Below are 27,536 nucleotides of genomic sequence, written 5' to 3' on the forward strand. Positions count from 1 at the left end.
AAATGTCAAGAATTCCACAAAGAAATCTTTTCACATAGATTTAAAACCTAACAGTGATAACAAAAACATGGATAATTAAGTTATCCTAAAGGGATCGTTCACCCAAAAATAAAGATTCTGTCGTCATTTGTTCACTCATGTGCAACACAAAAGAAGATATTTTGAGAAATGTCCTAGTGATTTTGTGTTCATACAATGGAAGTCAGTGGGGGTCAATGGTGTTTGGTTACCAACATTATGGAAAATATTTTTTTGTGTGTTCTACAAGAAAGTCATATGCAGGTTTTGAATGACATAAGGATGACTAAATGATGAAATAATTGTTGTAATTGAGTGAAATCTTCCTATATCAAGTCTAATTCAGTTCAGTTCTTTGGATGGTGTTTCTGGAGGATTACCTGCAGACTTCAGGTCCAGCCCTGCTCCAGCACACCTTCATCAACAGATACACAAGTAATCCAGAAGACCTTGTTCAGCTGGCTCAGGTGTGTTTGACAGACGTGAACTCTTCAGGAAGGATTTGGCTATGTCCATGTGATCTTTACATTTCTGATAACAAATACTCAAAATTCTGTTAACAGGGGGATACACAAGTCTGCTGTTGATTTGTTTTCAATTCTCAGTCGATCGATCAGTACATACATTGGTTGGTTGGTTGGTTGGTTGGTTAATAAATGCTGTTATATGATATTATATAATGGGAACCGTTATACCTGTAAAACCAGTATTAGACAGATTGCCCATCCTGTCTATTGTTGTGCAGATGATTGAAACAGTATAAAAGACATGATCCAGCTGTTAGTTTATACTGGACGTCTTCACTGAAATTCTCTCATCTGCTCCTTCTACTGTAAGTATCTGTCATTCTGTCTTGTGTTTTGGGCTTATAGGCAAAATAACAAACCAAATGATTTATATTATACTATAAGCTGAATGTGTTTGTATTGTTTAGTGGACGTTGGAGATGGCCGTTGTCAGCTTTATCATTCTCATGTGTGTTGCTTTGAGCAGCCCTACAGCAGGTAAGAGTCTTTCTCTCACACACAATGTCAATCTGACGATGATGACTTCAAAGATGTTTAGAAGTTGATTTGGAAACTTTGAGAGACGTTATGATCTCTTTTTTTATAGATTCGGGTTTTAAACTTTTCTCAAAGCTCTGCTGAAGAAGCATCTTAATGTGTTTGGGCTTCTCTGTTTGGATGGTTTCAGAATGGTTTATATTAACACTTGTCTGGCTGATCAGGCTGAGGACTTTTTAAGCTGGTTTAAGATCATTTTTACTAGAATTTTGCACTATAATACATAGAAAAATGTAATACTACACAAAAAATTAGTAATTGAAATGTATTATCAATAATCTTGCATCTTGTCCTGTATATTTGTATGTTTGTTTGAAAATGTATTTTGGCTTGAAAGTGCTCATTGTAAAGCTTGAAAGGCGCTAAATAAAAATAAACTTCTTCATCTGGTTTAATTGGTTGCAAAGGAGCTTTAGTGGACATATTTACATTTAATGACATTCCTAACATGCACTTTATCTTTCCAGGTCTTCGCCGTCCAGACATTCCTTTTCCTGAAATATGCAAGTCTTCCTACTCAACTTAAGCTAATACTACTTAGGCCTACTATGTTGTCACAATACCAAATTTTTGAATTCGATACAATACCCAAGAAAAGTATTTTGATACCAATACTAAATAGATACCAGAAAAGTAAACAGTTTAAACTTAAAAAAAAAAAATACTCGCTAAGACCTTAAAACATGGTTGAATTCATTAACATTACATGATGCATTAGCTGAGATGAACTAACAATAAACAATCTATTTTACAGCAGTTATTCATATTTATTAATGTTACTTAATACAAATCCAGTTATGGTAACAATGGTAATACAATTAACTATGGTAATACAACTGTTAATATTTTACATGGATTGAAATGGGCTATTTATTAAATAGTCTTTTGAAAAGAATCACTAAGATGAATAAATGCTGTAGATGTATTGCCCATTATTAGCTCATGTTAGCTAACTAATGTTAAGAAATGGAACCTTGAAGCGTTATCAAAGCTGGCAAGTCACAAAATAAATCAGGTAAATAAAATTTCATTTACAAAATAATGCTTTCATAATTCATGGCTTGGACCAAATAAAGAAGAAAAATCAGTCCAGAATTGATCCTCCTTTAATACCATTTGTTTCCTGCATGGTTATATTTAGCTTGCCGTATTCTTTTTAGAGGACAGTTGACGGGATGGCTCCCCCAAAAATGGAAATCCTGTCATCAGTTACTCACCCCCAAGTTGTTCCAAACCTGTATAAATTTCTGATTTATATAATGGGTCGGGATGCAGTTTAAGGACTTTCTTCCTTACAGATCCTGACTCTCTACCCTGTCCACTGGGCTGGATAGAGTCTGATGATCGCTGCTATAAGCTATTTACAACCCCCAAAACATGGCATCAGGCTCAGGTACAGACTCAAGTAACCACAACCATTTGACAGGATAATGATCTGTATAAGATATTGACCAAGCACAGGTTCAGTGACTCTTTCTTTCTTTCTTTCTTTCTTTCTTTCTTTCTTTCTTTCTTTCTTTCTTTCTTTCTTTCTTTCTTTCTTTCTTTCTTTCTTTCTCTCTCTGTCTGTAGGCAGACTGTAAGAAGAGGGGTAGTTATCTAACCTCTGTTCGTAACAGTGATGACCTCCTCATTGTACAGAAAATCATGGGCTTGCCACGCCAAAAAGTTGTTTGGGTAGGAGGCACTGATGCTGTTACTGTAAGTCAAAAGTGCTGTAAAATCACTCTCATCTTGTGTCAAATCAGACCTGTTGTTTAAGCCAGTCACTGTATCAATGTATATAGGAGGGACAGTGGCAGTGGAGTGATGGTGAACCATTTTCCTGGACGTTCTGGTCCCCAGGGCAGCCTGACAATCTTGGAGAGGAGGACTGCATGAGTGTTGTCATTGGGGGTATTTATTTTCTCTTCGTTTATACAGATAAAAATGTTTAAAGATACAGCTGTGAAATATTTACATGATTTAAGAAAGGGTTTAACATTTAAAATGAAATGTACTCTTAACAGTAATGTAATTCATAAAATGAGCTACAAAACATTTCATTGAAATTTAAATGTATTCCTGCTGACTGACTGTGAATATTGCATTTATGGCATTAATCAATGGGAAATAAAAACTTGCATAATTCTGCATGTGTCAAACTGTCAGCCAGCACAACATAAGCAAAAAACTACTGAATGCACTTGAAAGTACATTTACCATGTAAATGTAAATAATCATTGGTTATATTAAAGGGGTCATATGGCGCGAACACATGTTTTTATGTCTTTGGTGTGTTATAAGTTGCCCATGCATGTATTCGACACGTAATATTGCAAAAATGAAAGTGTGGGAACAAAAGATGCATTCTTCCTAAAAGCGAATGCTCACCAGACCTGCCTGAAACGCCTCGTGTAACCACACCCCCACAAATCCACATCAGTTCGTGGTATGAATTGACTAAGACCGCCCAAATGTATACGCAAGTAACGTGGTGTACCTGTCAGTACAATTGCTTTAGAACCTGATGTTCCAAATATGGTAAGAGGCGTTACATTTCCGTCACACGCTTGCAGTATTCGACCAATCACTACGCACTGGTAAACTGGCCAATCATAGCACACCTCGCTTTTCAGAGCGATTAACTTTATCAAAAATCAGCGCGTTTCAGAGAGGCGGGGCAAAGAGGAGATACAAACATGCACAGTATGTGGAAAATACAGCGTTTTTGAACCTTAAATCGTGTAGACACATTGCATTACATTTAAAACAAACGATAATATTCTTTTTAGCCGTGTCATATGACCCCTTTAAAGTCTATTTAAATGTAGGAAAAATTCACAGTGGCATATAGAAGGTTTCAAAGCAACAACATAAACAAACGGTACTGCGCATGTGCAGGTTGGTGGACTGTCCTTAACTTCCGGTACACATTTGCAAATATTAGAGTGCCTATATTTCTGATAACAATCAAAAGAAACGGTTCTTCTCGGTTTCTAAAGGCTAAACTTGCCTCTCCAATAATTTGTATTTAAACTGCGATACCAAGCTCAACCGCTAGATGTCAATGTACCATATGGTTTGTTTAAATGCGACAAAAACAACAGGACCCATTCAACAAACTGTATGAAAATAACAATATAAATGAATATTGAATGAAATAATAATGGTTATAATATTAGACACTAGCCAGACCGATAAACAAACAAGACCGGAAGTTAACAGCAGTCCATTCAAGTGCGTCCGATGAAACGTTCTGTAAAAGTGTTCACCGGTAATACCACTTTTGTTTTTTGGCTTCGTTGTTTGAAATATTGAAAAGATATGTCAATATTCTGATTACAGAAACTAGTTATGCGATAGTTGGTTATAAAAAAGATTTTTAGTATAGTTATCAACTTTTTCTTGTATATTGAGTGTACTCCATAGTCTAAGTGGCTTTACTGTAGGCTAGTTGAACCACAAACTGTTAGTTTTGTAATCTATTACAATCTAATTCGCTGTGACCGAGAGGTCTGTCAATGGCAGAAGTTCATGCACTTGTGTTTTATGCACTTGTAAAAAAACTATTGTTAAGATCAAACTGTAAATTGTAACTATGAAATTTAAATCTCTCTCTTTCTCTGTGTTTCTTTCTCTTCCGATCTCTCAATCTAGGAGGTGAATATGATGAGAAGTGTATTACAAAGCTGCCTTATATTTGCTATAAAAAAAATATTTTTTTTTAAAATAACATACTGCCACTGATACTATTACTGTTGTTTTGTGTTCATACAATGGAAGTCAATGAGTGGCATGATTTACATCTGGTCGATTCACTGCTGATGTTACCTGTTCTTTGGATATATTTTCATTATCACCTGTCATCTGTTCACCTGTTCCCTTGCATTAAAATCATCACCTGTTTACTTTAGCTCCACGAGTGTGGCATCGTCAATCTGTCAGTGTGTTACAATCTGCTTGACCCTTTGCACAATAGTAATGACCATTTAGTCGTTCTCATAAACTCGATCATTGTAATCATGAAGATTCACTGAATAAAGAACCATTTGTCGTGGAGTCGCAGATGGAGCAGCTCACTTAAGGGCTTGCGTTACACAAGGCCATAGACACAGTAGTAACAGAATTGGTCACAGAACACATATTGCCAACATCATTATATTACTCATATTGCGGAGGGTGATTTGAACCACTCCCAACTAGTAGTTGCAAAGATTGCCAAAATAATTTTGTCCTTTTCCAAGATTCCTCTGAATCTACTTATCAGTAGCAGAGGTGTAAAGAGTACCTGAAAACCATACTTAAGTAAAAGTACAGATACCTTGCAGTGAAAATTACTCCATTACAAGTTACAAGTCACCAATTCCAAAACGACTTCAGTAAAAGTCTTCGAGTATCTGATTTTAACAGTACTTGAGTATTTGACTCATACTGAATGTGGGCTCAAAGCAGCACTAGTCCTCAACACTTAAGAGACACGTCAGTGAAAAACAAGAAACAGTCGATTCGTGAGGAGAGCAATCGCATTTATTTTCTTAAATCATAATAAGACTGAACACCTTAAAATTGCAACAAATCATGGTCGACACCATAACCTACATCCATTACAAACACCCAAGGCTCATTTAAGCTCAAGTTCTCATAAGTAAGCCAACATTCTTCAAAAAGGTCTCTTCAATATAACGGATAAATAAAATAATGTTAGGTAAAATTAAAAAGTCAAAGCCAGCGATTGTCAACTACCTGATAATGCACGCGTATTCACATAAAGAAGTAAGGGCAAAATTCACAGGAAGTACCTTCAATGCCCTTTAAATGGCAATATTAATTCTTCTGTAGCAAAAATAAACTGCTGCAAAAAAAAAGATAGGTGCCATGCAAAATGTAACGTGTAATTGCATTAGTCATTACAAATGTAGTGGAGTAAAGAGTACATATACTTGTTCAAAAATGTAGTCAAGTAGAGAGTAAAAGTTGCTAATATCTTTAATACTCAGTACAACTACAAAGTAGCCAAAAAGATACTTAAGTACAGTAACTAATTACATTTACTCCACTTTACACCACTGATCAGTGGTCGGGCCTCCGTCGGTCTTACTGGCCAAAATGCAGTTGGTTCAAATAGGAAATGTCTCGACTCCGGTGTCTTCAGATATAGTAGCCACTGGTCTTGTATTGTTGATGGCACCACACGTTTCCACATTGATCTCCTGAGCGGTTGAGGTCACTAAAGGAGACACTATAGGGTAATTAAAACTTTAAGCTAACTACGTTCAGCCAGTGGGTGACCCCCGCCCTCACTAAAAGAGAGCAGTTCTTCCACTGACGCCGCCTCTGTGCTCCGCTCAACTCGTTCAGTTTACTAGATCCCCTTGTGTTCCATTCGATAGAAAGTTCATACTTATCTCACATTAACACTGTTGACTTTTAACACCACAACAACTAGGTTCTCAGAGTTTCAGACTGATATCACTAAAGTTTCCATCAAAGCAGGATAACTTATCCTAACAACAAAGAATGTTGCTGTCAAATAAGGTTCCTGTGTATTGAATGAGATAAAAAGAGAGCTGGGCCTCACTATGCACTAACCAATGCACTAACCACTGGGCTTATTATTTAAGGTCCATTTGAAGGTGGGGCCAGTTAAAGTATGCAAAAATGAAAAAATGCACCATGAGATATACAGTGTTGCTTGAGTGCATGCATCATACTAGTTGTTTTTGACCATATGTTCATCAATGCATACGTTTCAAAGGGGTGGAATCCTGACAATTTGGCAAAGTTTATTCTGTCATGTCTAACATGTTATGTATGTGCTCTTGAAATATTAAACTGTCTATGCCATTATGAGTAACTGCTTCATGAAACACGGTGTTGCTTGTGTGCATGCCACAAAATAATTATCATAAACCATATGTGCATTTTTGCATAAATTTGAAGGGGGTAGAGTCGTGGCAAGTGGGCAAAGCAGATTCTGCCCCAATATTACCCCCTTGAAATATTATGCTGTCATGTGTAACACGTAGTCTGTGTGGCCCTGAAATTTTAACATGCCTACATAGAACTAAGAATGTTGCTGTCAAATAAGATGCCCCTGTATTGAATGAGAAAAAAAGAGAGCTGGGGCTCAGTCAAACAATCTGCACCCCACAAAGCCAATGCAATAAACACTGGACATCTGGGTCTTTTGTCTTCTGGGTAGCTTGAATTTTGGAGCATTTGAATGTTAAAATTTGCCAATTAAGGCAGGGGGAACATTATCCGATGGCTGAGAAAGAACCAGTTCCCCTCTGGCAAAAACTGCAGCATCTCTATTAGCTCGACAGTGCTAGCACAACTAGGCTAAATAAAAAGAAAATAAACACAGTAAAAGGTTAATAGGGTTAATATTATCATTAATAATCTAATAGCAGTTGACATTTTTGTAGGACTCCCTCTTTCAGCTCTACCATCTCAGCTCTTGTCAGGTCGCAGCTTACCTCTCTCAGCTCTACCACCAAGTCTGAGCATGGACTGAATCCTGTTCAAAACGATAGCCTCGGAACAATGAGAAAAGACAGCTGAGAGTAGAGTACTGTTCTACACTCTTTAATGAAGCAAGTACATCAGATGTCATGGGAAGTGTTCCTGGTTCCGGTTGATCTAACTAATGCAGCCTAAACCCTCAGAGGATTTGTATTATGGAAGTGTAATGTATGCAAGGTTGAAAAGATGTGTCTTTAATATAGATTTAATTTATAGATTTAAACTGACAGAGTGTGCCTGCCTCCCGGACCGTAGAAGGTAGACTGTTCCAAAGTTTAGGCACTAGATAGGAAAATGATCTACCACCTGCACTTGATTTTGAAATTCTAGGTATTACCAACTGACCGGAGCCCTGAGAACATAGTGAACATGAAGGACTTTAATACAAGAGAAGATCAATCAGGTACTGAGGAGCTAAACCATGTAGGGCTTTACAGGTAATCAGTAAGATTTTAAAGTTAATTGTAGTAGGTAGTTTAGTAGGTAACCAGTGCAATGTTGATAGAAGTGGATTAATGTGCTCATACTTTTTAGTTTGTGTAAGAACTCGAGCTGCTGCGTTTTGAACTAGCTGGAGTTTTTGTACTAGGCCCACAGGCCAGCCACCTAATAGTGCGTTACAATAATCTAGTCTTGACATCATGAATGCATGAATTAGCTTCTCTGCATCTGATAGTGACAGCATATGACGTAGTTAAGATATATTCTTAAAATGGAAAAACACGGTTTTACAGGTGTTGGCGACATGGCTTTCAAATGACAGATTACTATCGAATAAAACGCCAAGATTAAAACGGCAAGACGCCAAGATGTGAAGCCTTTGAAGGCTAAAATTTGCCAGTTGTCACTACATTTCCATTAAAGCAGGGAACTTATCCTGACAACAAAGAATGTTACTGTCAGATAGGGTGACCCTTTATTGAATGAGAAAAAAAGGAAAGCCGGGCCTCAATCCTACAGCCCGCAACCCACAAACCCAATGCACTAACCACTGGACCTTTTGTTTGGGGGCAGATTGAATGTGGAGTCTTTGAAGGCTAAAATTTGCTAGCTACATTATGCAAATATGAAGAAATGCTCAATGAGATATACAGTGTTGCTTGAGTCCATGCATCAATCAGGGTTCAGCCCAACATTAAGTTGAACGCGTCTGTTCCTGAAGTCACTGATTAGCCTCTTAAGGTGTTTTATCAGAGTTGGGGCTAAATTCGTCAGGAAAGTGGATCTCGAGGGCCAGAGTTGAGAACCACTGCATTAGAAAGAGATGGAAGAAGAGATTTTGTCCTGGAAGAAGAGATTTTGTATCTCAATGGGACTATCCTGGTAAAATAAAGGATTAGAGCTTCCCTCCACTGGCTTCGGGTGAAGCAAAGAATTGATTTTAAGGTCTTAACATTTGTTTTTAAAGCTTTACATGGACTTGTGCCTTCTTATATATCAGAACTTCTATGTTTTTATTCTCCTCAGAGATATCTCAGATCATCAGACCAGCTATTGTTGAAAGTCCCGAAATCTCGTTTGAAATCAATGGGTGACAGGTCTTTTTCTTTTTCTCCTAAATCTGGAATACATTACCAGTAACGATCAGAGCCTCTCCTACATTTACTGTTTTTAAAACATCTATTAAGACATTTCTTTTTTCTCAGGCTTATTTCTAAGTAGGTTTTTATTTTGTATGTTTTGTATACCCCTGTACTAGATGGTTGTAGTTTGTGTTGTAGTATTTCTTTTTATGAAATATCATATAATATATGTTGTATGCTTGTTTTTACTTTAACTACTCGTTTGACATTATTTGTTCTTTTTAAGTATGCTGTTACTATTGCTATGTGAAGCACTTTGGTCAACACTCGTGTTGTTTTAAGGCGCTATACAAATAAACTTGACCTTGACAATCTGATAGGGTATTCTGCACTTTAAAATCATCCTACCTGTTTATTTTGTTTGGTTTTAATCACTAAAGGCGTCTTTAAGAGGTTTTATGTTACTGAAAATAACATTAACGCAATTTTGTGACCGATATATGGGACTTATGCTGCCTTTACGTGCTCTCGGAATTTTGACAATTCTCACTTCAACCCGGAAGATTTGGTTTTAGTAACATTAAAAGTATTTAGTAACATTAATTATTACAAGTATTAAGTACAAGTATTCTCTCGAAGAGCATGTGAAGGCAGCATTATACACCAGACTTTCTTGAAGAGGGCTTGCGTTGCACTCTGCCTAGTTGCCGCTTACGCAATGCGAACACGTGGCTCATGCATGCAGGAGCGGGTGAAACAGAATAACGATTTTTATATTTTTAATGCAAAATTCGTAAGTTATCTATTGGGGTTCTGTGTTTTTTTTTCAGCAGGATTATACATTTAAACTCGGATCTCTAGAGATCAATCTGTCATAAACAGGTCTTTTCTGCTTCTTTATTCATATAGGGGTTGCACAAACTAGTCAACTAGTCAATGCTCTGACGTGACATTTAAAGCCTGATGTCGGCTGGTCGAGGGTCATGTGATTTATACACTGCACCTTTAAGAAGACGGTCTACGGACGGATGTCATGAACCCGCTTCAGCGGGATTCTGTCACACTCCCGGCAATAATAGGCCTATATGTTATACTGTCCTTATTCCGCACGCATTTTGTGTCCTGTTTTCGTCCGCAACATTCAAGATGTGTTGACACACACATGAACACTTACGGTTAATTATAATAAATAGCCTATCAATTATCTAAAAGGTGTGCATTATAGCTGACATACACATGAACACATGAACACATGAACTGGTTTTGTGGCTGTTATTAATTTCCTTTAAATGCTATTGAGCTTTACAATTTGTATATTTGTGTATGAGCCCATACAACAGTGAAACACAGCAATATTTGCATACGATTTGACGGTTCATTATAATAAATATAAAAAATATAAAAGGTGTGCATTAGCTGACACATTCATGAACACCGTACAGTTAGTTTTGTGGCTATGAGTCATTCCCTTTAAATGCTATTGGGCTTTAAAAATTGAATATTTGTGTATGAGCCGATACAGTAGTGAAACACACAGCAACTTTTGCATACGATTTGACTGTTTATTATGATAAAAATGATCTAAAAGGTGTGCAATATAGCTGACACACACATGAACACTGTGGTTTTGTATCATACCTTTAATATTGAAGTTGGAAACATGTATTTTAATGTGTATGTAACTTTAGAGACGGTCCCTAAATTCAAGAATGTCGACGTCCAACGTCAAACCAACTTTATGCCAGTTCGGCAAGGTAAGTTTTAACAATAAGACGATCCAAATTGCTTTGCATAAAACATAAAGCATTTTATGGCATTATAAAAAGAAATAATGCCAAATATTCATATAAGTTCACTGTTGTTTGTTTGTTAAAATAAACTATTTTATTTGCTATTGATTTGTATTAGATTTATTATTTGAAGTTATTTAAAATTTTCGTTTGTCATTCTTTATATTTTGTATTATCTTAAGTTGTTTGACAATTTTCCACATTCTTATCAAAATCTTGTACTATTTAACTATATTGTATTTATAACATTTTCTTTTCCATAATATTATTTTGTATTTTTCTTTTCCAAGTTGTTAAATGTTTGTTTTCTTGTTTTGATTGTTGTTTTGATTCATAAAAAGAATTCTTTAGCCATTGTTTTGTTTTTTATTAGATGTATACGTTGTTTATTAGCTGTCTAATTCTTAGGTTATGGTTAGACGTCTATTAGATTTTCATTTTTATGCTTTATTTTTTTTTAATGGTTAAACGGTTTGTAAACTACAGTTTCAACATCTGTATACGAAAAATCTGTAGACTTCATGATTTGGTGGCAGGATGATCTTTTTGAGCTTATGACCATGACATTGACTTGCTGGTTTCTGTAGTTCCTCTCTGCTACCAATACATAATAAAAAAAAACATTATTTTATGTTGTCTTCATAATACTTCACTTCTTATTGTAAAGTTTGAAAACCTTTGCTTTTGTAAAACTGGCATTTGAGAACCCCTGCAATAAGCAAACTGTGATTGGCTGGTCCATTAAGTTCAACCAATGAGTAGCTCTGAAATGTAGCATATTATATTCATATTAAAGGAATTGTTCACCTTCAAAATGACAATTATGTCATCAGGTACTCACCCTGTTGTCATTTCAAACCTGTATGACTTTCTTTCTTCCGTAAAACACAAAAGAGGATATTTTGAAGAATGTTGTTAACAGCCCCCCTTTCACGTGCACTGGTTACAATAGAAGTGTATGAGGGGCTGTGCTGTTCTGTTACCAACATTTTTCAAAATATCTTCTTTTGTGTTCTGTGTTCTGCAGAAGAAAGAAAGCCATATAGGTTTAAAATGATAAGATGGTGTGTAAATGATGACAGAATTCTAATTTTGAAGGTGACCTACTCCTTTAAGAGTGCATGTCCTGCTGTTTAAAAGTGTACTAACTAAAATGTCCAACAGGTGTCACCAATTGCATTGCAGTGAAGGATTAATGGAAAGCATGATGCTCTCTTTCAGCTGTTACTCAGTGAAAAAATAATATCACAGACATCAGTCATTTTACAGTTATTATTACTCCAGAAAGTCTTTTATCACAGGTATTAAGAAATATTGTTGATGGCTAAATAAGTACTGTACCTTTAAAAAAACGAATTCTGTCTGAACCCCTATGTCTGAATGTAATATGTAATAGAAAAAGAAGTCGAAAAAAAGACACTGGCTGCCATCTTTTCTCACTGGTGTTTTGCAGGATCACGAATCACACATGGAGTACAGATCTGCATGGAGTACAGCTCTGAGGGAAAATATTGTTTTTACAATACACAAACAAACATTTTTAACAAAATTGTATTACATTTAAGCATTTGGCAGATGATTTTATCCAAAGCAACTAACATTGCATTATACTATACATTCATTCTAAATATGTGCAATCTCTGGGATCAAACCCATGACCTTGACATTGTTATCACCACTGAGCTACAGGAAAGCTCTGCAGACTGATATATTATATTCAACTTCAACTACATATTTATCCAATTAAGCACGTTTGTCACTAGCTCAATTAATTTGAAATCTAATTTATATGAATATTTGATTGTATATTAATTTCACTAAATTAGATTAAAACTACTCAACAGTTATTGATTCTTTGCCGGGGTCTACCGTAAATTAAGTTTGGGTCACATAGCGTTTGTTTATGTTGTTGTCTATTACTCTACTTTAATATTAATTTAATACATTTGCATAAAATAAATTTGAAGAAAAACAACTGTTATAGCCATTATGATATTTAACATTTTCTTTAATGTAATACATGAATAGATTATTGACCTGATAAATATACCTTCAAGTTCATTTTTCTTATCTAAGAATAAATCAATTACCACAAACAGATGAATCACTCCTGTGGATGTTATACCACTGCATATGCCCTCAAGAGGGCATAAAACACACCTGTGCAGCACATGCCAGGAGGGACTTACATCTACATCCAGACAAGACTTAAGACCCGTCCTCTTTCCTATATAAGAGCAGTTATACTTGTAACAATAATATTCACAATGTTCAACATGATAGTCATTTTCTCATGCATGTTAAATATTTAGTTCTGAATTATACATTATCGATAATAAACAGGACATTGAACTTTGTATGGTGCAATCATTTCTTATTACAATGCTTTATTTATTTATTGTAGCAAGATGTAAACCACACTGGTCACTTCTTGTTACAGATTTTTAACACTACACAATGATTCGAACAAAGTACAACCAACAGAACATTTACAACTTCATTAAATTTACATTTTGTAAAATGGTCTATAGGCTACTGCAAATGAAAATTAGTTGGTTCTCCTACAAACATATTTGTTACTGTAACACATGACAGGAAATGTGTTAAGGACTGAAGCACCTCTGAGGTTTTCAGACTCTTTTATAGCAGAGATGATGTGAAGCACCGCCCTATGAAGTCTAATGGGACAGTGAGCTTTATGAGTATGTGTTCTGTGTATCACCAGCGGGACCCTGAGCGTCTCCCTCTCCTCCTCTCTCTCTACCTCCAGGCTAAATCTCTCCACGTCTGCTGAAGAATAAGGAGTCTCTCTGGGACTGACACTGTTGATAAATTGTGTTTCTCTTCTTTAGCTCTGGGGACTTCAAACAGCTAAAGGTGGATAATTGACACTTGATTTTAAAATGTGTAAATGACAAAGTCTGAACTGTAAGCCTTCTACACGAGAACACAAATTCACATTGGTTTTGTTTTTTAAACGTAAAGGGATAGTTGGGATAGGAAAACCTGTATGACTTTCTTTCTTCTGCAGAACACAAAAGAAGATACTGTGAAGTAGGGGTGGGAGAAAAAGTTGATGCATCGATGCGTCGCGATTCATTATCTAAAGATTCAGAATCAATTCTCAAACATTCAGAATCGATTCTTTGTTCAATTCAAACTGCCACTGCACCACTGTGCGGCGCGCGGGCGTAGGCCAAACAGAATAACCCGTTGATAGACGAACGGCTTCGTTTTAGACAAAATGGACAAACTACGACCTGCTCCATCAAATTTGAAATCGACTGTGTGGCAACATTTTGGATTTTGTGAAGACAACGAAAAAGGTGTCGTTGATAAAAGCCAGACTGTGTGCAAAATCTGTGGCACCAAATTCAAATATTTCGGGAACATGACTAATATGAAGAAACATATTACGCGGTTCCACTCAGAGCTGGAGAAACAGCATTCTGTTCCAATCACGCACACTCCCGGTTACAGTCAAAGGACCCTCGAGCAAGTAGCAAAGCTTCCACCGAATTCTGAAAAGGCGAAGCGAATTACCTGGTCAGTGGCGGGTTTTATCGCCAAAGATTTGCACCCTTACTCCGTTGTGGACAACCAAGCTTTTCGCACGATGTTACAGTTACTTGAGCCACGATACAGTTTGCCCTCACATCGTTATTTCAGTGAGAAAAGCATATAACTCTAATTTTGGTTAAAATCTAAAGTGTAATGTATTTGCACAGCAGGATAATTAATTACCAAAAATGTATGTTAAGAATCATTTTGGGAATCGAATCGTTACTCCCAGAATCGGAATCGGATCGTTAAGTGCCTTAAGATTCCCACCCCTACTGTGAAGAATGTTGGTAACCAAACAACCCTCCATTGACTTCCATTGTATGAACACAACACCACTGAGACATTTCTCAAAATATCTTCTTTTGTGTTCCACTGCGAAAAAGAATCATATACAGATTTTAGGGGGGCAAACTATCCTTTTAACAATTTAACCAACAGGCCTTAAAGCGACAACGAGCAACTTTTTGACATTAAAATAATGTCTCTAAAATTATTTTAGTGGTAGGTCAACTTTTAACTGGCCGAATTTTACTGCCGTTGCTACCTGAGCAGCCTCCTATCGGCTGAAATTGCACTTGTAACTTTGGTGTTCGGGTCGGTACAAGCCCCGCCTATCCCCTGCTTTACGGCATACGTCACGTTTTACTCGTAGCCTGGGAGAAGTTAGCCAACAGCAGAGCTAACAGTAAGACGAAACTATCCAAAACATCATCATGGCAGAGCCAGCCAAAAAAAACAAAGAGGGTTTTGTCGGAGGAAGCAAAGAAAAGAAAGCGAGAGAGTGATCGGACACGAGGCCGGTCACGAATCAATATAGGACGGGCTTACACTTGGTGGCGCGAACAGCAAGAGGCAACGGGTTGCAAAACGGATGGAGACCTAGCGGTCCTGCTCCTGGATTTGTAAGTGTTATTTGTACATTTTTTGTTACTGTCCTGTACTTTTGAACGTATTTGTTATTAGTCTGTGTCATTGGCGCAACACCGGTTCGCACTTTATAAGCATAAGGTAGCTGAGAGATAATATATGGTTGCCGGTGTCGATAGCTAGCATGTTGTCGTGTCTCGTCATGAATGTGTGTAGTGCTTGTAAATAAAGACTAAACAACCACAATAAAAGTGTTGTGGTAAAAAGTAGCAGATTATTTTGTTCAGACCAGTAAACCACGTGAATGTTGAACAGTCTAGTGTCGATTAGGCTAATGTTGTCGTTATATATATGTACATGCAATGCGCTGTTTTCATACCGAGTTGACTGTAGTTATAACATATATTACACAAAACACAACGCCTGGTCGCGATTGTGTTTAGTGACTTCCGATATAATAACAAAAGAAAAGTACTATAGGTTACAAAACACATTCAAGTCCATGAGTTGTGTTTCGGGTAAATACAAATGTTCCATGTAGCTAGCATGCTCTGTGCTAACTTATAACAATCAGCTGCTACCCCCGAGTCTACTTTGAGGTTGTAGTATAGCCCTGTAGCACCCGTGTGGTATGCAATGAAGATAAAACGCTGATTTCAAAAACAGTACAGTTACATATACAGTTTATGAATAACATAATATAACATATTTTTTGCCAAAGTTACCAGAATAAGTTGGTAACCTTGCTTCGAACACGTAGGGTTGACTACTTACGATACATAAATATTTGTACTGATATACGAAGAACATATGGTAACACAAACTACTTTACCTGATCGGTGGACATAGTTTGAACGACGTATCTGGGTCCGTCGGCTTAGTAAACAAAAACGTGTATTGAGCTGCCAGCGGGAAATCTTTGCGACAGTTTTTACGACACTGCATACAGACAATTCCGCTAAACAACCACGTGGGGAAACAGTGAGCAAAAGTTGCTCGTTGCCGCTTTAACATGACCTTTTATCCATATTACCTAACATAACAGTATAGCTACAGAATCCATCCGATATCCACATCACATTCTGTGTCACTTGCATGTTATGTATTGCTCTGTCTTAGATAAAACATTCGTTTCAGCTGAGGTCAGGGCTATAATTCATGGGACTGTGATAAAATGATAAAGGTTGGGACGGATAAACTTACAGGTAACTTTTTAACAATAAGTATGAGCTCTACTCAACAGTGTAGTGCATTTCAGTGTCTGAAACCCAAGAACATCTGGATTAAGTGTATGTAACAAATATTGGTTTACAAATAATTTATTAAATAGCTTATCTTTTTAATTTCAACAATTTTTCATCTCAAGGTCATTTTCCAAATGTGTGTAACACATGGTGGCGCCACAACCCATCTCAGTATGAACATCCCAGTATAGACAAGATGGATAGACTTCTAATCAATACAATTCCTCAAAGGCATACCTGTAAAATATTTTAAAAACATCTAAAAATATATTATGTTTTATAACGAATGTGGAATCATTGTTCAATATTTATCCTATAAATTTAGTGCAAACTGAAGTGCTATGCAAATGATGCATGATTGGTATTTTTTAGACTGTATTTGATACATTGATATTATTTTATCATCATGCCTTTGATGGATTATCTTTCTTCTTGCAGCACAGCTTCTCCACGCAGGATTCGGGAAGGAATGGGACTTTCTCCAGTCGAGACAAGTAAGTCAGTGGCTGGATAGTGCTGCTGATGTTTACGAAGGCAAAGCCCACAGGCTGAACGTAACAGGCGAAGACCTTATGCGGATAATAGTCCTCAAAGGGGAACAGCGCAACTGGCGGCAAATAGTTAGAGATGATTATGAAAAGGATTGACAACACGATCTTGAACGCTTTCCTCTTCATAGGATGCATCTCATCTTTTCCAGACCCTCGAGAGCGTTTGAGGGCCAGGAGGATGGCCACGTTACACACCACCATCCAGGTGAAAGAGAACAAGACCTCACCTGTGAAGACTTTTTCGAAATTGGGAAGGCCGCCGACAGATTTGGCTGAAGCGTAGGCAAAGGTGAGCAGCAGGACCACGACGGTGAGGCCGACTCTGTATTTTGAGTCCTTCAGCTGTCCGAATGCAATGGGGAAAATAACAGCTATGAAACGATCAAGACAGACGCAGGAGAGGAAGAGCGGACCGCTGGTGTCCTTCACGCCGTAGGCGAACTTCAGAGCCCTCCAACCCATTGCACTCCTCCAATGGTAGAGATTGAGGAACGATATGATGGTCATAAAGCCGAAGTAGGCATCCATGAAGGCCAGGCAGCCCAGGAAGATGTCAGAAGTGGAAGGTTCCTTCCGGGTTTTTATGAGTTGTGCGATGACCAGGATGTTGGCCGGTATTCCGATGATCACATTGATGGATTGTAAAGCCAGGTCAAAAATGATACCGCTCACCATGTGCTCGCACCCATCAAACACACTGAAGGTGTGAGTGGCGTTGGTTGAGTTGGTCGTGAGGTTAGAGGAGGGCAGGCTGCTTCTGAGTGCGTAACTAAATCTTGCGTCGTGACGTAGTGGATGCTCCATGATGTCTGAGAGGAAATTGTGAATGAGATTCTAGAGGAGACAGTGAACATGACATACAGTGTGTTATTTTCTCAGTTGGTCATTTCTAAAAAGCCGAGCTCAAAAAATGTAATTGCAATGAATTTAAACTTAGATCAGGTGTAGATTGTTAGATTTTGTTCTGTCTTTTATGACAGTATAAGCTTGCTAAGATCTTGAATAAAAGCCAAGACAGTAAAGGACTGTTAAACATCAGCAGTCTGTTAGGTCAGACTGTACACGCCAGAAAAATACCGTGAAAGAACATTTTTTTCACATTAGATTTGATGTTTTTCTTGTTAATTTGCAGCCTTTTTCTGTAATTTGACAGTTTTTACTGTATTTCAAAAATATGTAATTTGTAAAAAAATCTGTAAAAACGGCAAAAATATATATGTAAAACAGTAAGATTCTGTAAAATTACTGTTTTTACATTATACGTAAAAAATCTGTAAAACAACTGTAAAATTGAATTTAGTTGTTACATTATAGCCTACATGAAAAACTGTACCAAATAACAGTTAGATTCTGTAAAGTACAGTTTTTTACAGTGTACTTTATTCATCTCACTTTAGTCATGATTGACGGTGTTGACTAGCCAATCAGTTGTGTCATCCTTATTGACACACAACACTGAAACCCAGATCCAAACTATCCCTTGTACGAATGTTTGAAAAGTTTTGTATAAAGTCTGAAGCCTGTCTTTCATTCTTCAGGGAGAACTTGAGGTCATTTTGATAGCACAACATGCAAAACACTAAATAAAAGTTTGCATATAATATAGACAAGCTATAAACATGTTTAGCACACAACTCTTTTTGGTTCTTTATTAGCTATCTGTAACATATAGTCAGCATATCTGGCAACCTAAAGTAACCTAAAGTTCAAATGAGTTTCAGGAACAGCAAGGGAAAATCACTAGTTTTCGCCACAATCTTAAAGGGATAGTTCATCCAAAAACGTGTTCTCGTGAACGCGCACCATACACTGACAAGACAGATGAGAATATATCGATTAAAGTTGGTATTTTGGTTTGTTTTTCGCACATAAAGCATTCTCATCGCTTCAAAGAAACTTAAACTGAGCCAATATGCACGGATGGACCAATTTAACGATGTCTTTAGTACTTTTCTGGACCTTGGCAAAAACTGACACCATGGTTTCAATCAGGAGGCCTGGAAAGCTCTCGGATGTCACCTAAATATCTTTATTTGTGCTCCGAAGACGCCGGGAGTTCTCTAAACATGTTTATCGTCATGTGGGTGAGTAAAAATCAAAAGTTGATTTTCCACTTTTCTCCTATATAGAGTTTCAAGAGAAATTTTGAGACAGATCATACTTGGATTCGCAAAACGCTTTAAAGATTCCTGAGCAGCCGTCTTACAGACTGAGGTATAGTGCATCATCTCACTTTTTCAAGAATACATAATTTACAAAAACAGGTGAGATCTCCCTCTGTGCATGTTTTCTTGTTACCCCATGTACCCACAGGAGTGCACCCACTGCACAAACACAGACTGCACAAAACACACCTGTCAGGAGGGACTTCAATCTATGTCCATATAAGACTTAAGACCCGCCCCTTTTCCTTGGCACTCATATATAAAGGCAGCTCACTTGTAGTTCACCTTCACTAATAGTTTTCACACTGTTCAACATGCAAATCGATTTGCAATGTAAATGTTCCATTGGATGATTAACATTTAAAATTTTAATTTCAAATGTTCATGAATTACAAAAATAAACGGGAAATTTGATACAGTAGGTGTGTTTCAATTACAGTATTTCTTATTGCAATGCTTAATTTCATTGATTTTATTTATACAGCACTTTAGTTCTTGAACAAATGTATTAAAACACATGACAGCTAATGCGTGAAGGACTGAAGCACCTCTGAGGTTTTTCAGACTCTTTTATAGCAGAGATGATGTGAAGCACCGCCCTGTGAAGTCTAATGGGACAGTGAGCTTTATGTGTATGTGTTCTGTGTATCACCAGCGGGACCCTGAGCGTCTCCCTCTCCTCCTCTCTCTCTACCTTCAGGCTAAATCTCTCCACGTCTGCTGAAGAATAAGGAGTCTCTCTGGGACTGACACTGTTGATAAATTGTGTTTCTCTTCTTTAGCTCTGGGGACTTCAAACAGCTAAAGGTGAATAATTGACACTTGATCTGATATATTGTGTCGGGAAAAGTTTGTTCTGCTATAAACAGATTCAAAATGTTTTGTCGAGTACAAATTATAAATCTATATCAGTGGTCACTTTTCAAGAGTCTGACTTGAAGACAAGTTAATTTTTTCTCAAGTTATTATTGATTTTTTACAAAATGAAGCTTAAAATGAATCCTGTCAATTTTACATTTGACAAATAGTCTCCATTAAAAATGTCAAAACAGTTTCACACGGTTCACCTGTAATTTCTTTGTTTTTTGTTACGTTGTTGCAAGTTGTTTTTATGGTTTCAACACAATTTTAGAAGAATGAACATATTTTGTTTAGAGTTTATAATTCTTAGTCATAGTGACAGACAAACTACTATCATTTCAAATCTTTAAAAATTCAACCCAAGAGTCTTCAGGAACAATTTCAGAGAAATCAAATAAATTCAGTACTAAATCATAGTACGCAGTAATGTTAGATTTATTTATTTACAATAGTTTGACATACTCTAAACACATAGTATAATCACAACCTAACTTTTTCATTCAGAATCTCTGATACTCATAGAAATCAATTTAAAAAGACATTCAGAAGTATGCAGGGCTATAAAAAATCATAATATGAATATTAATAAAAGAACAGAAAACACAAAGACAAACACTTCTTACCTGATGGTTTTAGCTGTGAAGATATGGAGTTAGATTGTGGCGTTGCCTTTATAACATCCTGCGACCTTGAGGAATTGGGAGGACCTTTTCAGATGCGTTCTGGACTAGGTCCCTATTGGTGAATTATTTGTGTTCTAGACTCTACTGTCCTCACAGGATCCAAGCCGTGTTTCTTAGTAAAATGTTATGAGTGTTGTTCCAGAGGTGACTGCTTAAGATCACTGTTGATCATTTGAATGAGTGAATGTCAATGGGAAAAGCAAAGTTAATGAAATAAATATGTAGAGGCCCACTTCTTACTACAGTTAAACTTGCCAAGCCTGTCATGTAAAATGAACTGTTTACAAAGGATGTGATTTTACACCATCGGCAAGATGGAGTATGGTGTACATAATAACACGATGACGAACACATCAGTCTTCACATAGATGAAGATTAAGAAATAATCATTTTGCGTGAACGTTCTCCTCAAAACAATTTCATTTGCATGCATTGACTATAGGCCAAAAAACATTTGTTCAATTCTTGATTTCTAAAGGAGTGTAATGTCTTTTATAACGTATAATACACAACATGATTTGATTAGTTTGATTTATTATTTTAATTTATTATTAGATATTATGTTCATTAAATTTTTTGTCATTAAGTAATTCGACTGTAATTTGCCACTCTACAGCCTGTTTTAAACGTGTTTCAATAAACAAACCATAAAACTACCATCTGTAATACATTCTACATGCTCAACATGAAATGGATCATTATACAGCATACATGAGTGTAGATTATTCAGGATTTGCATCATATCAGTGAATAAGAATAAACAATAAATACAAATAAATAAATGAATTGGCTCTTGCTGCACATGCTTCAAAACTCCTGGGATTAACTTGCATCTTGGGACTGGTTTTGATTTTGATCCCAGGGATCAGGGGCGTCATGCACCTATTTTTTTTAAGGGGGCACAGTGTGCACAACACACAAAAACATGTCCTGTACGTCCAAATACATACATTTAAAGCAATGTTATTGAGAACATCTCTTCAGCGTATTCAAAACATCGCACAAACCATCTGATTGTAAAAAAAAGTTATGTACATTTTAAGGTAAAGTCTGGTGTATTTTGAGAAAAATATCTTGTATGCAATTTTGTGCTAGTAGTAAAAGAGTTCCCTTTCTGTCGGTCTCTCGACATTGTGTCGAACCGACAGATGGGGTTCATCCCTGAGAACCAATCGCTTCCGACTTCTTAGAAAAGGCCAATGAAAATTGGCGAATGAAATTTGCATGCCGGACTCCGCCCCCGGATATCCGGGTATAAAAGGGAGACGGCGTGCCTCATTCATTCACCTTTTGTTCTTCGGAGCCTTCGCTCATGATCAACAGACTTCGCTACAAGACTGCCGGCTCTACGACGTGGTGCAGCAGACTGTCCCTTCCTGCAGCGACTTTCCCTGGGCGTCTCGGCGGTTCCAGAAGTGTTCGAGTTTTTTCTCTAAAAGAGCAAATTTCTCCAGCGTGGCATGTCCCGCTGTTCTTGTGGGTACAACACACTCATCGAGGAGGGGGACGGACACGATGGCTGCTTCCAGTATGCTGGGGCAGATGTTGTGGATACGTCCTGCCCGCACTGCGGGCGGTTGACTATTCAGACGTTGCGTCACGGGTGGCTGTGTTCCCACGGGACTCAGCCACCACCTCGTCTGCTTCCCGTTCCGTGACGGCAGGACTACGGCCCTGCCGCCCGCTACGACGAGCAGCGAGGGTGATATGAGGATTACTGTGAGCGCTAATCCGTCAGCCACTGGCTCGTGGACCCTTCGCACCTCGTCTTGCTTGTCTGACCGTTCCCATTAGACGGTCCGCCGTCTTATTCCTCAATCACGTATCGGACACGGTACGTGATGATGAGATGTCTGTTGCAGCATCGGAGGGTAACTTACTGGCATCAGACTCCGACGATTCCTTGAAGCTCCCTCCCTCGGAGGGTCGAGATCAGGAAGAAGCGGAAGTCGAAATGTCAGCCATGCTTTCCTGGGCTGCCGGCATTGGGTTCGGTGCACCGCACTGCCTCTCCCAACGCTCGCGGCTGGATACACGTACATCGGGCTTGAGAGCGGCTCCAAGCCGCACTTGCCCTCAGTGCCGTGTTCCCCCGGAAGTGCATGAGGAACCTAGTACGACCTGGAACGCCCCCTTCGGCGCGTACACGTCAACTAGTTCCATCACCCTTTCTTCCCTCGATGGTGGGGCAGCTAGAGGATACGTCAATGTCCCCCAGGGGCTCGACCTAGACTCCCGTCCAAAGCACATAGGCTTTTCGGCATCTGAGGTGTCGAGAGCTTACTCTGCTGCAGGCCAAGCTGTCCCCTCTCTCCACGCTATGGCCTTCCTGCAGGCCAATGCGCGGAGAGAGCTCCACGAGGGTAAGACCGACCCAGCGCTTATGCAGGAACTCCGCGGCTTCACCGACCTCGCTCTCGGGCGACCAAGGTGATCGCGCGGGCCCTGGGTTGGGCGATGTCCACACTTGTGGTCCAGAAGAGACACCTCTTGCTGAACCTTGCACAGGTGAGTAATACTGAGAAAATCCGCTTTCTCGATGCACCCATCTCGCAAGGGGGGGCTGTTTGGCGATACTGTCGAGTTCGACAGTTAGGGAGCAGACAGAGGATATCAAGTATGTCCTCCCCAGCCGCGACTCGACCGCCCTCTGGCCGCCGAGATCCCGTGCACCGTCTGCTTCCCAGCAGCCCTGGTCCTCTTCGAGACATCGAAGAGGAGACCACCACCCCGTCAGCAGCCGCGGCGAAAGCCAAAGCGGCCCTCATGGGAAGACCCCAGGGAGATCGAGAATACCTTTCTAAAAGTTTTCTCCCTCTCTGGGCGTTTATCACAGCCGCTCTCACCCTCTACATGATGGTGTTTGGCAACTTGACGTTGCGGCAAGACCCAATGTTGAGGATAATCATCAGCCTAAGCACTCTCATTCGATGGTGCGTTGTGCTACATCATCGCCAGACAGGTAAAACTGCAGAGCCGATCTCCTCCCCGGGGGTCCCCCCCCACGGCGAGGGATCCGTACTGCCAGCCATCGAACCACCCCCGGGAGGTCGATGAAGCAGAACGTACCCCTAGCCTCCCTGTCGGTCCCTGGGAGCCTGACAGGAGCTTCCCATGCCGTCACGGTGACTACGGGATACGGTCCATCTCGGCTACGCGATCCAACTCCCCGGACGCCCGCCCAAGTTTCGGGGCATCCTCTTAACCTCAGCTGAGGCAAGGATGCCCCGTGCTTCGGGCAGAGGTCGCCACCCCTCTGGCGAGGAAGCGATCGTGCTCGTCCCTCTAGCCGAGATGTTCAACGGGTTTTACAGCCCGTACTTCATCGTCCACAAAAGAGAGGGGGTCGCTAGAACTGCGTACCCTGAACAGGCACCTACTCAAGCTGCCGTTCAGGATGCTCACGCAGAATCGCATCCTGGCATCTATCAGATGTCAAGATGGATTCATGGCAATCAACCTGAAGGACGCTTACTCTCATGTCTCATTCTCCCTCATCATCGCCCGTTCCTACGGTTCGCTTTCGAGGGTCAGGCAAATTAGTACAGAGTCCTCCCCTTCGGTCTGTCCCTGTCCCCATGAGTCTTCACGAAGATCATGGAAGCCGCCCTCACTCCCATCGGGGAGAGAGATGTGCGGGTACTAAACTATCTCGACGACTGGCTCATTTGACACACTTGTGAGATCTGTTATGTACACACAGGGACCTAGTCCTTCGGCACCTAGATCGATTGGGACCACAGGTCAACCGAAAAAGAGCAAGCTCTCCTCTGTGCAGAGCATACTCTTTTTTGGTATGGAACTCAACTCTGTCTCCATTACAGCGCGACTGCGCTCAGTCAGTGTTGAACTGCCTGGGATTTTTCAAGCAGTCAGCGGGAGGAGGGTCCTGGGCACATGGCATCCTCGACGGTGATGATACCCCTCAGGTTGATGCACATGAGACCGCTCCAACACTGGCTACAGAGTCGAGTTCCCTGGAGAGCGTGGCACACCGGCAGCAGGCGGATGGTGATTATGCTTTTCTGCCGACGCACCCTAATCCCTTGCTCTTCAATGACCTTTCTACGGACGGGGGTCCCTCTCGGGCAGGCGAGACGCATCAGGGTCGACAGGCGCCTCCCTGCAGGGTTGGGGTGCCGTGTGCAACGGGCACGCAGTGTCGGGGCGATGGACGGGCCCCCGCCTGCGCAGGTATATCAAATTGCCTAGAGTTGTTGGATGTGCTACCCGCACTGAAGGGGTTACAACCTCTCATGCAGAACAAGCACGTGCTGGTCCGGTCAGACAGCACAACTGCCGTAGCGTTTTTAACCGCCAGGGTGGCGTTCGCTTACGGCAGCTAACACGACTCGCCCGACGCCTCCTCCTGTGGAGTCCGCAGGTGAGCAGATCCCTGCGAGCCACACATATCCCAGGCGACCTGAACCAGACAGCCAATGTGCTCTCTCGTCAGTTGACGCCTCGCGGAGAGTGGCGACTCCACCCCCGCGCAGCCAGCTCATTGGGTACAGTCCGGGCGGGCTCAGGTAGACCCCTTCGCCTCCCTGGACACCACCCATTTCCCGCTAAGGTACTCCCTGCCTCGGCACGGATGCTCTAGCGCACAGCTGGCCGTGGGACAAGCGGAAGTACGTCTTTCCCCCAGTGAGCCTCATTGCACAGACCCTGTGCAAGGTCAGGGAAGAGGAGCATCAAGTGTACTAGTTGCGCCATACTGGCCCAACCGGACTTGGTTCTCGGAGCTAATGCTCTTGACGACAGCTCCCCCCTGGCCGATTCCCCTGACGAAGGACCTGCTTTCCCAGGGGAAGGGCACGTTATGGCATCACGGGCTAGACCTCTGGAACCTCCATGTCTGGCCCCTGGACGGAACGAGGAGATCCTGAGTGGCCTAACCCCTGCGGCGGTTAAGACCACTACTCAGGCTAGGGCCCTGGCCACTAGGCGACTATACGCCTATAGTGGTGCCTCTTCTCATCCTGGTGCTCTTCTCGAAGAGAAGACCCGCGGAGTTGCTTGATCAAGTGGGTGCGGTCCTTCCAGAGACTCGAGAATAATCTCTCCCCTTCCACACTGAACGTGTATGTAGCCGCTGTTGCCGCTCATCACGACCCAGTTGCTGGTAGTCTCTAGGACAGCACAACCTGATCATTTGGTTCCTAGGGGCGCGGGAAGGACATCACCCGCGCTCCGTACCCTCTTACGACCTTGATGCGGTCCTGGAGCCCCTCGGAGATGCCGCTCTTTCTCACTTCACGATGAAGACGGCTCTCGGGAGGACGCTCAAGAGGGTAGCGGACCTACAAGCATTCTCCGTGTCCACAGATTGCCTAGAACTCGGGCCCGGTTATTCTCACGCTATCCTGAGACCCCGGCCCGGCTACGTGCCCAAAGTTCCCACCACTCCCCCGAGACACCAGGTGGTGAACTTACAGGCGCTCCCCACCGGGGAGGAAGACCCAACCCCATCCGTGTTGTGTCCAGTACGCGCATTGCGCCTCTGCTTGGACCGCACGCAGAGCCACAGTAGCTCTGAGCAGCTCTTTGTCTGTTTTGGAGATCAGCAGGGAGGGCTGTCTCAAACAGAGATTGACGCACTGGATCATGGGCGTCGTCGATGGCGTACCTGTCCTAAGATCGCCTACGCCCACTGGGTGAGAGCTCTCTCCACACGGAGTACAGCCTCCTCGTGGGCACTGGCTCGAGGCGCCTCTCTGGCAGACATCTGCAGAGCTGCGGGTTGGGCTACACCCATCACCTTCGCGAGGTCCTACAGCCTCCGCGTAAAACCGGTATCGGCTCGAGTCTTGCAGGCATCAGGCAAGACCGGCGGCCGGTAGGGTGTACGCCTATGACAGTACCCCCCCTTTCTCCTAAGGGGGTCAGCGTACTACTAGCCTCCCTTCTTCCCCCACTGGGTGAAGAACAGGCACTCCATCCATCACTAGCAAGCACCTCCTGCGGGCGGGCTGGGCAGAGCAGCCCTGCCCCTTAGGCCGGGTATCTCCGGAGTTATTCGCAACATAGCTCTAACCGGACCTAGTGCTACCAGACGTTGCAACCCCCCAGTAGGGCGGTTCCGTCTGATGTATCCTCATGCTGGTTCCCACCTTGGTAACCCATGACCTCCCCAGGTGGACCTCCACCTCGCGGTTTACTCTTCATCCGCACTTTCTTCCCATGAGTTCTCCCCCATCGGTGAGACCATGTTGGTATCTCCACTAGACTCCTCCCTGCGGTAGGAAGTTGTCTCTGTAGCGCATCCCCCACTTGAGGAAGTAGCGCTTACCCAGTGGCCTTACGGTTCCGGGCGGCTTCTCGCTGTTAGAGAAACAAGGCCGCCGCCTGTGAGGCCGAAGGTAGGGGCCTTCCCACCTTTCTAGAAAGCTCTGGGACCCCCTACCTACCCACTGGTAGGTTACAATTTCGCGGTAGCGCTCACGGCTGACACGCCCAGGCCAGTCACCGTCGCTTCGTTGAGATTGTGACAGGGCACAGTGTTATGGCGTTTTCCATTGGAACCCCATCTGTCGGTTCGACACAACGTCGAGAGACCGACAGAAAGGGAACGTCTCGGTTACGGTTGTAACCTCAGTTCCCTGATGGAGGGAACGAGACGTTGTGTCCTCCTTGCCACAACACGTGCTGTCCACTGCAGCAGTCGTGAGAGGTCTCAGGCTCCTCAGAACTAAGGTG

The 27,536-nt window shown here is 41.1% G+C and overlaps 2 protein-coding genes across 2 annotated transcripts; one reads left to right on the top strand and one right to left on the bottom strand.

Moving 5' to 3' along the window:
• Positions 1 to 806: 806 nt before the first annotated feature.
• Positions 807 to 5,006, top strand: LOC130562226 (C-type lectin domain family 17, member A-like). The gene is made up of 7 exons (XM_057347117.1): positions 807 to 850; positions 953 to 1,022; positions 1,550 to 1,585; positions 2,381 to 2,475; positions 2,655 to 2,783; positions 2,870 to 2,978; positions 4,722 to 5,006. Exons 2-7 carry the CDS (start codon positions 965 to 967, stop codon positions 4,790 to 4,792), a joined length of 498 nt encoding a protein of 165 aa, XP_057203100.1. The 5' UTR covers positions 807 to 850; positions 953 to 964; the 3' UTR covers positions 4,793 to 5,006.
• Positions 5,007 to 16,981: 11,975 nt separating this feature from the next.
• On the bottom strand, positions 16,982 to 18,066 carry LOC130561774 (G-protein coupled receptor 183-A-like). Its single transcript, XM_057346346.1, has one exon. The coding sequence runs from the start codon at positions 17,930 to 17,932 to the stop codon at positions 16,982 to 16,984; it is 951 nt and encodes a 316-aa protein (XP_057202329.1). The 5' UTR covers positions 17,933 to 18,066.
• Positions 18,067 to 27,536: the final 9,470 nt, after the last annotated feature.

The sequence above is a fragment of the Triplophysa rosa genome, linkage group LG11 (assembly GCF_024868665.1).
Source record: "Triplophysa rosa linkage group LG11, Trosa_1v2, whole genome shotgun sequence".
NCBI lineage: Eukaryota > Metazoa > Chordata > Actinopteri > Cypriniformes > Nemacheilidae > Triplophysa > Triplophysa rosa.

Bases quoted from the DNA above. Each gene is read 5' to 3' on its own strand.
- LOC130561774 (XM_057346346.1), bottom strand. From the start codon at position 17,932: ATGGAGCATCCACTACGTCACGACGCAAGATTTAGTTACGCACTCAGA.
- LOC130562226 (XM_057347117.1), top strand. From the start codon at position 965: ATGGCCGTTGTCAGCTTTATCATTCTCATGTGTGTTGCTTTGAGCAGC. The intron at 1,023-1,549 runs GTAAGAGTCTTT...TTATCTTTCCAG, and splicing joins TTTGAGCAGCCCTACAGCAG to GTCTTCGCCGTCCAGACATT. The intron at 1,586-2,380 runs GCAAGTCTTCCT...TCTTCCTTACAG, and splicing joins CATTCCTTTTCCTGAAATAT to ATCCTGACTCTCTACCCTGT.